The 16,745-nt window shown below is 37.7% G+C and overlaps 1 protein-coding gene across 7 annotated transcripts; it reads right to left on the reverse strand.

Moving 5' to 3' along the window:
• Window positions 1–34: 34 nt before the first annotated feature.
• dl (REL proto-oncogene, NF-kB subunit dorsal) lies at window positions 35–15,258 on the reverse strand. 7 transcript variants are annotated; one of them, XM_086835179.1, is made up of 10 exons: window positions 14,906–15,258; window positions 13,811–13,881; window positions 5,873–6,232; window positions 5,631–5,809; window positions 5,168–5,562; window positions 5,022–5,100; window positions 2,441–2,548; window positions 1,347–1,409; window positions 630–1,228; window positions 35–559 (listed from the first exon to the last, which is right to left on the reverse strand). In XM_086835179.1, the coding sequence occupies exons 3-10, from the start codon at window positions 6,211–6,213 to the stop codon at window positions 266–268; spliced, it is 2,058 nt and encodes a 685-aa protein (XP_086691305.1). In that variant the 5' UTR covers window positions 6,214–6,232; window positions 13,811–13,881; window positions 14,906–15,258; the 3' UTR covers window positions 35–265. The 7 variants fall into 7 exon arrangements, 4 of the variants coding, with proteins under 4 accessions (XP_086691305.1, XP_086691306.1, XP_086691307.1 ...); XR_015272197.1 differs by having other exon boundaries at window positions 2,441–5,100; window positions 14,906–15,148; XM_086835180.1 differs by lacking the exons at window positions 13,811–13,881; window positions 14,906–15,258 and adding an exon at window positions 12,417–12,694.
• Window positions 15,259–16,745: the final 1,487 nt, after the last annotated feature.

A 16,745-nucleotide genomic window follows, 5' to 3' on the forward strand; every position in this document is an offset into this window, starting at 1 on the left:
TTAAAAAGCTCTAAACTGAAGAAGAACTTTATCATTTGCTTTTCATACTGCTAAAACGATTAATTTATTCATATTTAAAAACATTATTATATCCTACAAAACACACATTTTTGCATTTAAAACTAGTTATTACAACACTAAAACAATCAATTATGAAGACGACCAGGTCGGATTAGGTTTAATGCTATATCATCATCATCCTCCTCCTCCTTATATTTGTGCTCTTTGCATCTGTGATTGGCTTTCGGTTCGTTTCGATAAGGTATTACGTAGATATGGATAGGTTTGATATCTGCAGATCTTCGGAGTTGAGGCGCAGTATCTGCTGATCCTCTGAGTTGATTCGCACCAGCTGCTCGCTGTCGAAGCTAAGCAGATTGCTGATCGTGGGACCATTATCCGCCTGGCTGCCCCCATTATTATTGTTATTATTATTATTGTTATTGTTGGGATTATTGTTGCTAGGTGCATTATTATCATACTGATGCATGGGCGGGACATGTTGCTGCTGCTGCTGCTGTTGCAGTTGCTGCTGCTGCTGGAGCGTATGCTGATTATGCTGCAAAATGAATTTGAGACAAGTTTTAGGATATTTGAATGATAATTTTGGTGTTATTTGTTCAACCCACCAGATGGTTGGTGCTCAGGTTCCATTGCGGACCTCCACCTGATGTGAGCAGGTTGTGCATGGTGAAGGGATTGTTGAGATTGCTGAGATTGTTGCTGTTGTTTGTGTTGCCATTGGCATTTGTTGCTCCCGCTGCTACGGCTGCTGCTGCTGCCACTGCAGCTGCCGAGAACTTGCTCTCCCAGTGACTTCCACCTGGATTTCCAAAGGGATTGGCTTGAAATTGCAGATCTTGCTGTTGCTGCTGCTGCTGCTGCTGTTGTTGATGTTGTTGATGTTGCTGCTGTTGGTGTTGCTGTTGCTGTTGGTGTTGCTGCTGCTGTGCGAGTACTTGCTGAGCAAACGGATTGTAGTTGTTGCCCAGAACTGTTCCCCCAAATTGCTGATGTTGCTGTTGCTGCTGTTGCTGCTGCTGGGGATGATTGGGCGACATCAGCTGCTGTTGCTGCTGGTTGTTGGTGGGCGTGGCCGCAGAGGCCATGTTGTAGGGAGAGGGCGTGCTGTTGTGATTGTAGTTGCTCGACGGTGACAGCGGCTGCGGCGATGGCGTGAGCTCGGGCGGAGCTCTATAGGACAGGCCAAAGGGCTGCGGTGAGGTATCTTTGGGGGGATAGGATTTCAATTAGAAATGTATATCGAAAGGAAAATCCTTATATTACATATCTCGCAATATACGTTTTCATATAGTATCGAAAAAACCTCAATATTAATAACTCACCTCTGGGTTCCGTTTTGATTGGCGGTATGTTTTGCGCATTCCAGCAATTCATATTAGTTTGTCCTAAGAAAGCAGCAAAGCAAGTACAAATTAGTGCATAAAAAACAAACAATAAAAAATAATTATTAATAACCAAACAATAAAATTAATACGAAACAAACAGCAAACAAAGACAACTAAAGCACAATCCAATTAATGTTGAAGGAAAACAAAATAAATATTCCCTTGCAAAACAAACATGCAGAAAAACATTTCCAAATGAAATAAATAAATTAAAAAAAATAATTTAAGCCAGAAACTAATCTTTTAAAAACGTGGCAAAACCAAAATTAAGAAACTTACTCAGAACTATATTTTTTTAAGAGCAAAACTTACTTTAACCTATTAAAATTCCCTTTGAATAAGAAGGTCAACAATATATTTTTGTTTTTTCTTTCATTTCAACTTCATTTCATTCTGTTTTATTAAGCTACAATATTTTATACAAAATATTTTTACCAAACTTGTAATTTTTTTATTATATATATAAAAATATCAAATATTTTTCGCATGTAAACGAGTAGAAAAAGCGACAAAATTTCGTTTTTGATTTCAAATCAACTTCCCTCTCAATAACCTTCTTTAAACCCTTGACTCCCGATAATATTGCTATAATTTCAACTACGATATATGTAAATCAATATATAAATATATAGTAGGAGGAGGGCTTTCCCCAAATATATATAGTTTCCTCTTTGGTTGTGGTTGCTTTTTGGTGATTGGCTGAGTGCATTTTGAGTGAGTGTGACATCTAATAGTTGCTAAGAGTCTATTCGATTAATACATCATCGGAAACGATGATTTTGTTACTGTAAGTCTTTGGTATACACCGAAAAAGGTGTCGAACGACAAAGGCATTCGACCAGGTAGGATCTCGGATCAGCACCAGATGGCTTTAGCATCTCACAAAACAAACAAAGGCACCCCAAGTGGATCCGTACACAGGGGAGCAGGGAGATTATTCAAATTGACAAATCTTTAGAGGACAAAGGACAGTGAACCGCCACCAGAGTTTATAGCTAAGAGATAGAAGAGATTCTCAACAGCTGACTTACTGCCATCCTGATGGTCATTCTGTAATTGCTGTTTCTGCTGCTGCTGGAGCAGCAGGTGCATGGGATCACCGCCAGTCTTCTGACGTTTCCGCCTCAGGTGCGCTGGATCTATAAGACAAAATATACACACACAACGTTGTACATCGATTCGGTTTTCTTTGGTTTCAATTAAAAAAACAATATTCGATTTCACTGTGGAAATCTTATGCTACTCTGAAAATTGAGTGATTTCGCTTAAATACAATTAATGGGAGGTCATGCAGCCTTCTTTAGAAGGTGCGACCTGGACAATAACAAATCTCTTGCAAGTCCATTTCTCTGGACTTTCGTTGCCTTTGGTATCTCTTACAAAATACATATTTCGGGGGATACTTTTTAGGACAATTATCAAATCTAAAAAGAAAAACAAATACAATTTTCGGAGGGCCTAAAAAAGGTGTTCCTCCCACAAGAGGACCTCCACCAGAGGTGTTTGTCCCTTCTTAATGGAAAGGGTTTATATTTCCCTCTGGCTTTCCGTACGCAACTTGCTTCGTTTTTTGGAGTTTCGTAGGTTATAATCTTAACCTCTTTTCGTTTTGCCTAAACAATATTTAAATTTAACAATTTTCCAAGGCCTAATTCAGGCCATTAGCCGCTGCCAATCGCTTGGCCACCTCATCGGGTGTAAGGATCTCGCCGGCATCCACTGGAGCATAGTAGGCGGAGGTCTCATCAAATTCACTGGCCGCCGCCAGCGGCGGAATACTCGTGTACAAGGCAAAGTGTTCGGCTTCGGTCAGATCCAAATTGGGATCCAGTTGGACATTAAAGTGACCCTCGATGGAGCTAACCAAATTGTGTAGACTCTGGCGATCGGCAATGGCCACCAGTTCCATGCCTCCCTCGCTTATTGGTATATCAGCCAGCTGCAAAGCGGATGCAGTGCGTCGATCCAGACCTGCTCCCACCGACACAGTGCTGGATTGAGAATAAGCCTCAGTTCGGGGATGTTGTGGCAAACTATTGGCACTGTCACCCTTCAGGGGTATGTGCACCACATCCGCGTTCAAATAAGCTGGTCTCTTTCCCGAAACACTGCTCACACTTCGGCCCACAGGCTTGGTCAGTTTCGATCCAGGCTTCTTGGCCTTCACAGGACTACTTTTCGTTGCGGTTGTAGCGCCCGACTGATTGGTGCTAGAGAGGAAGGGAGCCGCCGACTTGGAGGAGCGAAGTGAAGCTCTCATCGGATCCTGCATATTAAAGTGTCCTATACTTGGTTCCCGACTATTCATCTTGGAGTCTAGCAAAGAGCCGCCATCCTGACCTGATCCCTGGGCCAATTCCGCTTTACTCTTACGACGCGAAAAGAGTTTCGAAAAGAAGCCCGGCTTCTTCTGTCTCGGCAGAGTATTGAAATTCGGGTTCTTGGTATGTGAAGGAGCGGGTGGTAATCTCTTGTTGAGGGGAGACTCGGCGGTGGATGGCCTGGCCTGAACCGTATTGGCCTCGATGGAACGATTCTCCGCATTGCTGTCCTGCTTGCGAATCCTTTTCGGTGGCAAAGGCGGCAGTTTCTCCTCCTCGGGTGGAAAGGGAACCCTAAGAATCGCTGGCATTTGCAGTGGCACTTGCACTGGCACTGGTGGAGCTGGACGGGACGGAGTCTCCGGCTTCCTAGCCTGTGAATTAACCTCCACGGGATCATAGTGCTGGTGGGCATCTTCCGGTGCACATTGCGACATGGGTGGAGTTGGTGGCATAATGTCATCCATGGGTATTAACACGGGATTCCTAAAGGCAATCTGCAAGCTTGTATAGGTCGCCGCATCATCGAAACTCTCTTCGACCTGCAATGGTGGATGTCCCTCCATTGCAGCCAGCTCGTTCTTCATGGTGTTGTTATAGGTGTCCCTTTGAACCTTGTAATCTGTATAAATCTCATCCAGCTCTGCCACCTGCTCCAAGAGTTCATTGAGCGTCTTATCCTCCTCGGTTATATGCGTCTCAAAGGCCGCATCCAAGACATCCCCTTCGACTATGGGGCTGGGTTCATGGACCATCTGTTCAATCTCGCTGGACTTCATCCATTCGGTGACTTTGTCATCAGCGGTCAGTGGTCGCGGTTCAAGATGTTGACCCAATTCCAGTTGCTCCAGTTCTCGCACCTTCTCATCAATAATGGTGTCAATTTCCTTCTCCTGTTCGGAACGCAGGCGATGGGCCTCAGCCTCTGCCTGGGCATCGGCTGCCTCCATATCCTCGGGTATATGATCGGAAGTGTGATCCGTCAAGTGCTCCGAAGGCTGGTCTAGGGATTGTTGAGTTACAAGTTCCCTTTGGAGAGGCTGTTCCTGCTCATGCTGCTGAGTTTGCTCCTGCTGTAAATATTGCTCCTGCTGTGAATCCTGTTCGTGTTCTTGATGGAATATCACATCTAAAGGTTGCTCACGCTGCACCTCTATCTTTGGTGTATCCAAATCAATGACCTCAATCGTGGGCGCCTCCCGTTTGGCATCCAACTTGAGGATCTGCTGAAAGATATCTTCGTCCGGCTTCCGCTTGAGGTGCCGATGAAGGTTCCAGAATGTGTGTTTACCTGAATCCAATGGCACGTACTCGAAGGGCAAGGCCTCGCTGGTGACTCCGTCCGATGGGCGTCGCAGTTGGATGAAGACCTGCAAACAGAAAAAGAACAAATTAGAAAAGTCTTTAAAACATTTCTGAGTTACTTAGTAGACCTACCTTGGCGGGTTCTGTGATATCCAGCGTTTGATACCGCGGCGTCTTAAAGGTAATGGCAGTCTGCTTGTGGACATCGGTGTGTTGGAAGTCCCCAAAGGCCTCCCACACGGTCTGACCGTTCTTCTCCTCAAAGAAACGCACCGATATATCCTCCTTGGCCACCTTCTCGCACAGCAGAATGATCTGGGTATTGCCGAGCACAGTGGCCGAGCAGCTGCACAGCCGGCAGATGACCAGGTCAGACATGGCTTTCTTGTCGAAAATGGGTTCCGAGACAACCGGCGGCAGGGGTGATGTGAAGCGACCCTTCTGTTCACTCTCCATAAATACTTGAAAGCAAAGTCGCACCGAGTTCAGGTCAATGCTCGAGGGCTGGAAACGATGCGAGAAGCCAGCTGGAAAGAGGTATAAGTGACATTTTTATTAAAGAAAAGTTGAAAGAAAAATATTTCCATTTACTCACTCTTAAAGGGATCCACGCGAATCTCCTCACGCGCCTTGAGTGCCGCCTCAATATCCTTCTTCTTGACACACTGAATACCCAAGTTGCTAAAGACAGCTCTCATGGTTTCACTGTTGATCTCCAATGTGCAGACGCCCTTCTTGCAGCCCTCCTTGCCCACCAAATTATGGGGATGAGGACTGGTATATATAATGAAATATATTACAAATAACCAAGTTGAGATATAAGTTTAAATCACTCACCGATATGGCGTATCCTTGGTCACACAGGAGACCACCACCACGGCACGTCCCTTGTAACCCACAATCTCGATCGTTGGATAGGTCTTGTTCTCCGGCGTGGAGTTCACACCTGGAATGGAGCCCGCCGAGCGTCCTTCGCATTCGTAGCGGAATCGGAGGGCCTTGCCTGCCGGCTGCTCCGTGATCTTCACATAGGGTTTCTTTCGCACATTCTTTGTGGACTGTGACAACTGTTGCTGCTGCTGCTGCTGAGCCGGCAGTCCATTGTAGTTGAGGCTCTGTTGGCCATCAGGCGCCGGACCCGGCCCAGTAGCGGCTACGTTGTTCTGGTTGGGAAACATTTCGTGGCCAAAATATTAACTGCAAGGGAGAGGTAAATAATTAGAAATACATCAAATTCATGGGATATAAATTAACTACCAAAAGGCAATACAATTCCTTGGCAAGCACATCAAAAGACAAAGCCAGACGATGACAATGTTAACCAAAAATAAGAAACTGTGTACTTGTTTAAACTATTAGCTATTTGGCGCTAGTTACATCTGATCCGGCGATCTGTTTATATGTATATTCTAAAACACATATGACGAACTGAACCGTGAAGCATCTGGCAAAGAACTGAAAAGAAATCTCTACCGGAGCCAGGTTTCTAATATTTTTATTTATTTATCCTCACCCTCTTCTGGGTGGGTGGCTTTTTGTCTACATTAAACAAACATTAATTGAACTATTTAGGGGTCATTAAGAGAGCTGTATATTTTCATAATTCTGTTCCAAATGCGATGCAGCTGCTGCAATAGATGCGTTGGTGGTAATACCCAGCAATAGAGGGGTATGTTGGGAAGAGGTATTTGTAGGAAATACTACAAAGAAAGCATTTCCAAAATATAAGTATTTGAATCTTATGATCATATAGAATGGCCACAACAATCCCTTCTAATTAGGCTATATTTGCAACCATCTAACCCTTATGCAGGGTAATTCTTTAGCCAGGTAAATCATATTTGTTTTGTGTTTTTGGTATCCGGGGATTGGGATCCGTGTACGGGTCTAGTCCGGTGTAGTCCGGCTAAAGCTCCGGACGCCTTGTTTAAAAATAACATTTTGCGTAACGCGGCCACAAAGCGACACAGACTCTGTGAGGTGGCGGTGCCTCCGCAGTCTTTGCTCCCATATATCGGATAGTATATATAGGTGGATAGTATATATAGTCTGCCTCGCAGACTGGCCTCCCCGGCGATGCTTGAGCTTTATATTTTTTGTTGTTGTATTCTTGTTTTTTGGCGAGTTTGGAGCAATCCAAACAAAACATTTTATCAATGATGGCGCATTGTCAACGCAGCGCTTCTTTTGCCGATCGGTGTGAATACGTACATGTTAGATATAGACAGACAATATATATCGAGGAAGACTAAGTAGCTGTATGACCTCAGAGTTTATTCTCTGATCGTGTCGTCTAGACATCGGTCTGCCGTGGGTAATATGTACATACGTCAATGGCTGGCAAAACTAATGCCCATGCATTGGTCCGATCTCCAACGATCCAATCATCGGTGGGGTATAGGAGCGGAAACCAGAAAACGTGTGCCAATTTTTGTATTTATTTTTATACCCTATAATATTCTCAGGAGCCTGTAATTATGTGAAGGAGTCATTTCCGACACCATAAATCATATATATTCTTGATCAGAATCAACTGCCGAGTCGATCTAGCCATATCCGGTTGAAAAATACATTTTGAAATAAAAAAAAAATAAGGGTTACATAGTTCAAATTTTTAAAAATTTAAAAAATGTTGGATTTTTTTACATTTTAAATTGAGTTTTCAGATTAATGAACCTAATAAAAACTAACATGGGAAAGCTTTCCGAATTAAAATTAATGCAATTTTGGCTTAGTTATGAGTTTTTTAATCTTTCAATAGTGGAAAATTTTTGCATATAAAAATATAGATCTAAGAATGCGAATATTTTCAGCTTAGTTATGATAAGATTAAATTCAATCTTTTAATTCAATTGGAAGCTAAAAAGGTGTATAAACTTAGGCTTCCCGAAATAAGTTTCCCTTCTTGTTGTATCTTAAAGATACTTCCCATCTCCCAACAAGTGCAGAAAGTAGAATGTAACGTTCCAAGAAAGCTTATATCTAGGCTTACATTTTAATACACAATAAGTGAGTCATCATCTATATCAATATATATTTACATTTATCTAATTTTAACTATATATCCTTTCAAACAATATATATACAACCCTTATTAATAACTTTGATTTTTTAAATTTATATGCTATTTTTTTGAAACCGTTGCTCTATCGAAAAACATATTAATATGTATATACTTAGGAAAAATGTGTTTTTCGAGGAGAATTCGATTTCTCAATTAAAGTTTTCACAGCTGTCAAATGCTTTTTGTGCGTCAACTAGAAATATTTGCGACTATAAATCACAGAGAACAAATATTCATAATTTAGTTTAATTAAAGAAACCAGCAATCAAAGGACACCAAAGTCCAATAACCTTTAAAATAGCTTAAATAACAATAAATCAAAAGAAATAACCCACGTGCTGTCATTCTACAATATATGTTTTTAAAATTGTCAAAAAAGAAAACACTCTTTTAGGTTTGTAAATTCAAATTGTCGAAACTGATCAAAATTTTCATAACACTGAGAATATTCGCGGAAGGATTACGTCATTAAATTATTTGCATTTTGGGCAAAATATGAAAAGACAATTGGATAAGAGCCAAGATGTGTAATACGAATGTGATTTAGTTACTATATATTACTCATACGTATTGTTTTGCATATAGAGATTGATCGATTAATCACCTTTCACTTATCACGGCCAAACTTTGATGGAAAGTCGTTCACAACACACACAGAGATAAAGCTGGAGATATTCGAATATTTAGCAGATCCTTTTGGTTAATCAATTACAATATTGACAGGACAATATATATATATTTTATATATATTTTTTGTGGATTTTTATTCGATTTGATTTGTTCAATAACCGCACACAGAGTGACCTCCTCTGAAATCTGTCGTTTTTGGTCTTGAACTAAGTTTCTATATGCACACAAACGTCTCTCTATATATTTTCGTATCTATAGGTATTTCAGAGAGGAGAATATTTCTGTATAGTTGACCGAACCGACGAATAAACACAACTCGGCAAAAACGTCTTGAGTACTCGCCTAATGTCTGAACACTGATCCGAGCAAAATGTTTTTAAGACAAAAAAACACAAAATTCTTTATGCACGCTTGCCGCCCAGCGAAAGTTTCGTCGCCCGAGCAGAGCTTTCTGCTATTTTTATTTTATTTAATATGTTAAAAATTTATTTCCTTTAAATTGCACATTGTGTATATATATATATTTATATCTGTCTGTATTTATTGCTTTTGCTTTTCAAGGAATTTTCTCTCTTTTCGCCGAGGCAGTTGTCCCAATTTTTCAGGAATGAAAGATATATATGATATATATAGGAATATAGGAACGACATTTCCCATATTTGTAGCAGGTATTAAGAAAATGAAAATGAAAACTTAATAACCGATGTCAATAAACTTTAGCTTGGCAATTGTATAAACAATTAAATCAATTGCGATCACACACGTGTTTTATCGATTTAACAAACAATTAATAACTATAAATGAATAAGTTTTAAAATGTAGGAGTATAAAAGAAACGTTTATTATTTCGTTAATATTAAATAGGCAAACATCTAGTATTTCTTTGATACATAAAAAGCATTTACCAATTACCGAAACACAAAAAAAATCATATAAAAATTCCAAAACAAAATACATTCATATTTATATTGAATTTTATACCTTACTATATATATTTATGAACCTTGTTAGAAATGAGTCACACAAGCATTATTTTGGGGGGAAAAAACAAAATTCAAATCGCACAAAATGCGCCTTTTAATCTAAGCAAAAGATGCAAAGGTATCTTACAAATTACCATAAAATGCATCAACAGAGGCTTGTTTGTTTTTGCAGTGAATATAAACACATTATTCAAGTACATTTGTATACCTAGGGGGTATCTATCTAATATATACGGATAGGCATATGGTTTTTGGGTTATATTGGCATTTCCGTTTCATTATCCACGGTAAAAAAAAAAAAACTCTCGACACTTGTCAGCGTTCAATCTGCCTTGGGCAGTTGGCGCCAGTTCAGAAACCTAGAAAATGACTTTTGCCTGAATACAATTTATATATTACGGATCTATGCTGGGCAGAGGAGGATATATAGGATATATCTACCCCGAAAAATGAATGGGATGCATTATATTCTCGGACCATCTGAATTGTTAATAACAAAATACATTTCAATTTTCCAAGAAAACCGAAATGAGTCACAATACAAAATGTTTTCTATAGATTGAAAAATGCGAGGAATTTGCTCGTGTGCCACCCACTGTTGGCCAAAGAATCATTCACTAACTACGTGATATTTCTATATAATAAAGCGGGAATAGGTCAGTTACCTTCTGGACGATACAAATCTCCTTATTTGCGGATATACAAGTCAGGAAATTCCCACAAACCAATTGAAAATGTCACTCAGAAAACAAACAACTCTGCAAGTAATTAAGCAACCAAATACCAACGATTTTGCTTACGATTTTCGATTATATCATCCGTAACTATAGTGAGATATTAGAGAAGCAAACAAAAAACAAATCGCTACCGTTTACGCCCATCAGATAGCACCTGCAGAGCGTTCCGTTCAGACTGATAATACTCAGGTGTGGAGCGTATAAATAACGCACCAAATACTCCAAGATAACCGAAAATAAGATTACAGGTGTATAAATAGAAACCAATGGAAAAAAAGCTAAATAGTTTGTCAAACTTTTGCAAGGTTTAGTAAACTTTATTTGCCATTTTTTGGCAAAATTTCCACTTGGTAAAAGTTAACTACCAACAGCAGAAAAAAACCCCATTGAACGTAAAAAGTTTTTGGCAAACCATAAAATTGATTAATAAAAAGCCTGATCGCCGTCGCTTATCTGCCCAGTTATGACTATATATATAAAAAAGGTAAATAAACAAAATAAAATAAAAACATTTCGTTTCAATCATTTACGATGCTAATTTTATGCAATTTCCAATAGCAAAGGCACACCAGAAAAAAGTTCTTTTGGCGCCAGCACCACAAATTAAGATTAAGATCAACATCAAAGCAGCAGAAGCAGCCAAAAATTCCTCAAGAAAACGGGTTCCGCAAAACCTCCAGACAGCCAAATGTTTTTTAACGATCATTGGCGTCAAGCAATTTACAGCTCAAATAAAAATAAATAACCGATATGCTGACAAATCGATAGAACTAGTTCCCAAACTATACAAATAGTTCTTCCTCGAAAATTGGGAGAGGTTACATTATGGCAAATAGGAAGAAAATATTATATCGAATATATTTAAATGAATATTTTATGAAACTATTTAATTTTTGTATTTTGAAATCACAAGAATAATAATTTACTTTGGCCAAATTTTATATACCCTTTCAGGTTGCAATTAAATTATAGAATCGAATGGGATATCAATCATAAACAAAGCTTAAAATATTCCAATTCTTTAAATTTATATTTTTATATGACAATTTTACCAACAAATCAAAGTTTAAAAATCTCATAACTATTATAAAAAACATTAATTTTAATTCGGAAAGCGGTTCTGTGCTAGTTTTTATTAGGTTGAAAATTTTACGATGTAACCTCTAGTCTTTTTTTGAATTTTTGATAAATTTAAAAAATAAATTAATTTTATTCTTCACAAGATACTGACTTAAATTACACTGCTAAATAAAAAAAAAACTATAAAATATACACGAAACTTTAAACATTCTTTATTCTATTTTAATAGTGAAATATATAAAAACAAAGAGGAATAAGATATTATTTAAGTTTTTCTATTAGGTTACAGCTGGTAAAATTACTTTTATATATTCCTTCTATAAGAAATTTACTCAAGAAATAACAAAGTTCCAATCAAAAAAACACTTAAATATTTTTTAACACAATCAACAGCTTAATTTTTGGAAATTATCATTCACATGTGACTCTCACAAAGCCAATATATATGTAAACATATATTTCATACCTATATCTTATCCATCAACCCAATTACAATGCTCACGCCTCGTATTATATCGTAGAAACAGAGAATTCCTATTGATTGATGATTTGCATAGGGGGCCTTACCCACCTAGAGATCGTATCAATCATGACTCCGGGTTTAGCATATGGGGAAACTACCACTAGATATACGGAATATCATCTATTTACTTGGCCTTAGATCTCTGTCAGCACTCGAGCTTTGTGTAGATCGTAGATGACTTGCTAAAATAATGCGACTTTACGATTTTATTTTTCTTTATTACCTACGCTCGGCACTCGCGAAGTGAGTCAGCAGCCGGTTTGCATTTAGCTTGGCTGCAGTTTATTTTGTTTAATTTTATATTTTTAGTACTTCAAAAATTACACTGAATTAGCTAAGAGGCTTTTGTTTTCTTCATAATTACCTGCGAATTAAACCAAGGACCAGTTAAGACACATGACTAACTCATTTCCTAAGCACACTCATCCCGCACAGCCGAAGAAGCACAATAACCGCTCTTTGTGTTTGATAAATATTGTATGTTTTATATATTTTTCACCGGAAAATTAAACCGAACGAAATAAAAATAAAAGAAATGAAACGCGAACACACGACCGCAAAGGCATAGAGTCGATCTTAGAATGAAACGAATGAAAACCTCTCCGGCGTATTTGAATGCCCGCGAAATAAAAAAAAATAACTAACAAATGCAGGCGGAAAGCTTTTCCCATCTACCCCCCATTTCCCACCCCTTCCACTCACTAATACAGTCAAAGAAACACTACTACTATTACGAATACTACACACACGTGCGCGCCTCGTAAGAAACTTTCGTTTGTCGGCAACGCAGAAGCAGGCAGAAGCCTCTGCGACTGCGCTGCCATGTACACAGGTGTTTTGGCCATTATTTCAGTTTATCGTTTGCATTCACAGTGGATTATTTAATACGCAAGTAGATAATTGCCACCCAAAAAGAGCTTTAGGTTACACTGCAAGTAGTCCATGAACCTATTAATTAAGGGGATCAAAAAAATACCCAATCTTAGTTCTTATTTTAGAATTCTTCAAGAACTTCAATTGATGTTTATAGGATAATATCAAACTACTCTTAACATATCCCAAAAGATAATATTTTTGATACTATATTGTAAGTGGCTAAAACTTATTTCTACTATATATATTTTGAACCTTGTTACGATATTTAAAAGGAAATATATATTTTAAATTTGAGAGAAAAATTACCAATTTATTTCGTAGAACTTTTATTCCCAACAGGATCAGTTCTACGCATTAGTTAAATGTAATTTTGTATAACTCTAAAGTTGTATGGGAAAATTAATAATAACTTTCCTAGAAACCGATAAATTCTGTATTGTATGGGTCATTGATGTAGGAAATAAATATTATATGGCTATATTTGGAAATTAAAAAAAACATTATGATAAACCCATAATGTCCGATTTTCTATGCAAGGGTTTAGCAATTTCAGACTACTGAAGTTAGCTTTCATTCTTCCCTAAAATATTAATAGTCCAGTATAGGAAGAATATGTGATATTTACATTTATATCAAAATACTCAATTTTAGTTAATTTTTTCTAACCTATTACAATTATAACACTTCATTTGCAAAACTGAAAAATTAAACATATACAACCCAAACCCTTAAATAGATTACAAGTAATATTCAAATATTGTATATAGACTCTTTTCAAAGATCCCGCCCATTAGGATTTTCCCTTGCATCTATCAAGATCACACCGAATCGAAGGTCATAATAAATAATTAACTAAGTAAAGCTAGGCTTTCGGGGACTCACCTAAGTCAAGAAGTGATCTGAAAACTTGTTATATGCATTGATCACTGATCGTTGGTATTAATTGCGGGCACCTGAAAATTTAACGCGAATTAGTACACTCTCTTTTTTTTATATTTATCAATTTCTTTGTTAATTTTTGTAAATCTTTATTAATTTGCTGGAAAATTGTCCCGTTATGCAAATTAAATGCAAAAAGCAATTTATTTATAGTTGAAAAATTGCCATTTTAATGCTAAGACACACAAACACACACACAGGGGAGCACAACCTATCACAGAAACCGGTTTGCTTATTATTTATATATATAAATAATGTTTTCTTCTCTTTCTTTTTTTACTTTTTTTTTAATTTTTGCGCGGGCACAAAAGCGGGTGCGATAATATCGGGGGAGCAACAACAAAACAACAAAAGCCTCACGGGAGAACAGTTTTGAAAACAGAAACTAATGAAAAGTTAAGAAATCGAAGATCCGACGAAAGCGAGAGCGCGATGGGGGCCAGAGCGCAGAAGAAGAAAGAGCCAGAGAAAGAGCCACGGGGGCCAGAGAGCGGACAGCGTGAGCAAGTGTCTGTGTGTGTGGGAGAGCGTGCGCTTTAATATGACGTCGTTTTCTTCTAGGGAATTCCGGGCTTTATGCTTATGCGATCATCGTTTAGCTTTTGTTTTTGTTTTTCGCCCCAAGTGGCGGCGGATTTTAATTTTTGGTAATTTGTTTTCGCGCTCTCTCTCTCTCTTTTTTTGCTTTTAGTTTGGTGTTTTTTTGTTTTTTGTATTTTTATTGGTAATGCCTGCGATGTCTCCTGGTTCAATTGTCGATGTGCCGTGTAATCTAATCGGTAAAACGCTCAATTTTAATCGAAATTATCAATACGTGCGCCGCGGTATGTCTGCCGTTATAAAGGTACGCGCCATGCTGTACGTTTTTGTTGTTGTTATTGTTGTTTTCTTTGCTGCTCTTTCGTTTCGTGGCCTGCAAGTGAAACTTGCGCTGCGCCGTTCAATTGAATTCATATACAGTTTTCATGCATCTCTTTTACTTGTCATTTTATTTTTATCTACAAAACTGAGCACAGGTTTTCTGGTATTTCAACCTGCCTTTGGATTGGGATTCGGAGTCGGACTCGAATTTCGGAGACCGAGAGCGCGAAACAGAGACGGAGACGGAGATCGCGAGAGCTTAAAAAGCTTGAAGAAAAGGTAAATAACGCACGGAGCTAACAAAATGCGGATAAAAAACACGTAGTCGATACGCACAACCGATCGCGACGCCAGCCAACTGAGAATTGAAGACCGAACCGCTCAACGTCAAGAAGAGGAGCCGAGGAGGCGATAACTTTCAATACAGCAACAGTTGTGGCGGGAGCCCGAGCCCCCCAAGAGCTTTTGCGGAGTTGTTGTCACACACAAGCACACGTAAGAAGCAACAATAACAGCAACAGCAACCACAGGCTAAGATCGAAGCTAAGCTTCAAAGAGAGTCGACCAAAGAGAGTCCCGAGAGCGAGAGCTTCTGTTTCTTCCCCAGCTGTGCTGAGTCACGTAAGCGCTCCCCGAGCGGAATGCCAAAAGCAAAACCAAAACAATCCAAACTATCCATACAAGTTTTCCTCTAATCAACCTCTATTTGTAGCCACTCAAGAAATCTAGATCTTCAGATCTGGTCGTCAGGGAAATTCCTGAAAAGTGAGTCGTACTTGCAGTTGCAAACTCAAGCTTAAATGTTATTACAGTTGATCATAAATACAAAATGAGACATTTCAAGCAACAGCTCTTTGTGATTTATTGTTTTAGTTAAGAACTCTTGTATTCTTATCAAAGCCAGTATGTATTTTTAATACTTAGTCATCCGCGCGTCACGTTTTTATTATCTATTCAATGGAAACTTCAATTAAAAAATTACACACTCTTAGTCAAACTAATGGAGATTTTTATTCTATTCCTCTTCTCTTAAAATAAATTACAATTTTCATTTAAAATATAACTAAAATTTTATGATTTGTACACAAAGTAATGTTCAACCAGGCGGATACGTAATATGGGATAGGCGTATACGTAATATAATAATACGGCATATTACGGAGGAATAAATGTTATTTTATTTTTAATAATTATTATTATTATCAGTTGTTAGGTAAAAATAAGTTTTAACTATTTTATTTGAATTTTTTGTAACTAAGGATTGTTCAACTAGTCGGATACGTAATATTTCTTGCCATCTTAATGAGTACTTTTGGAGCATTCTTAGTTGCAGTTTGCAATTAAATTAAAGGATGGGATAATAATTAAGCTTAAAATACTCTCAATATTTAAATAGATATTTTATTCAATAAAATCAAAGTTTAAAAATCCATAAGGATGCCAAAAATGCATTAATTTTATTTCGGAAAACCGTCTATATTTTTTATTATGTTTATAAATCTACATACTTAAATTGAAATTTAAAAAAAAAATAAAATTTTTGCCAATTTTTACAAATTTTTACGATATAACTACTTAACTTTTTTTGAAAAAATGTTGATAAATTTTTTTTTTAAGTTTTACTTTCACCGTTTTGCATTTTCTCTACTTTTAACGATCGTTTATGGCAGATGGCAGATATATAATATATATTAGTCCGATTTCTATAAAATCTATCACAAAATTTTAGATTAATATATAATGGCTATATATCAAATTTGATAAAAATCTGTTGAAAACTGGAAAAATTAAAATTTTTTTTTACTTATAATTTTTCCGATCATTCCTATGGCAGCTATATGTATGTATATACATATATAGTCCACCGGTTCGCCATGCTCCGACTTATATACTAGTAAAATTATTTAGAAGAATAACTCCATAGTTTCATTCAAATAGCTTAAATTTGTTCCAAAACAAATCTCGCACATCTGTACATATGATTCCCAACTTGTTCTAACATCCCCGGAACGAAGTG

The sequence above is a fragment of the Drosophila serrata genome, unplaced genomic scaffold, assembly GCF_035046125.1.
Source record: "Drosophila serrata isolate PLE 108 unplaced genomic scaffold, ASM3504612v1 contig_275, whole genome shotgun sequence".
NCBI lineage: Eukaryota > Metazoa > Arthropoda > Insecta > Diptera > Drosophilidae > Drosophila > Drosophila serrata.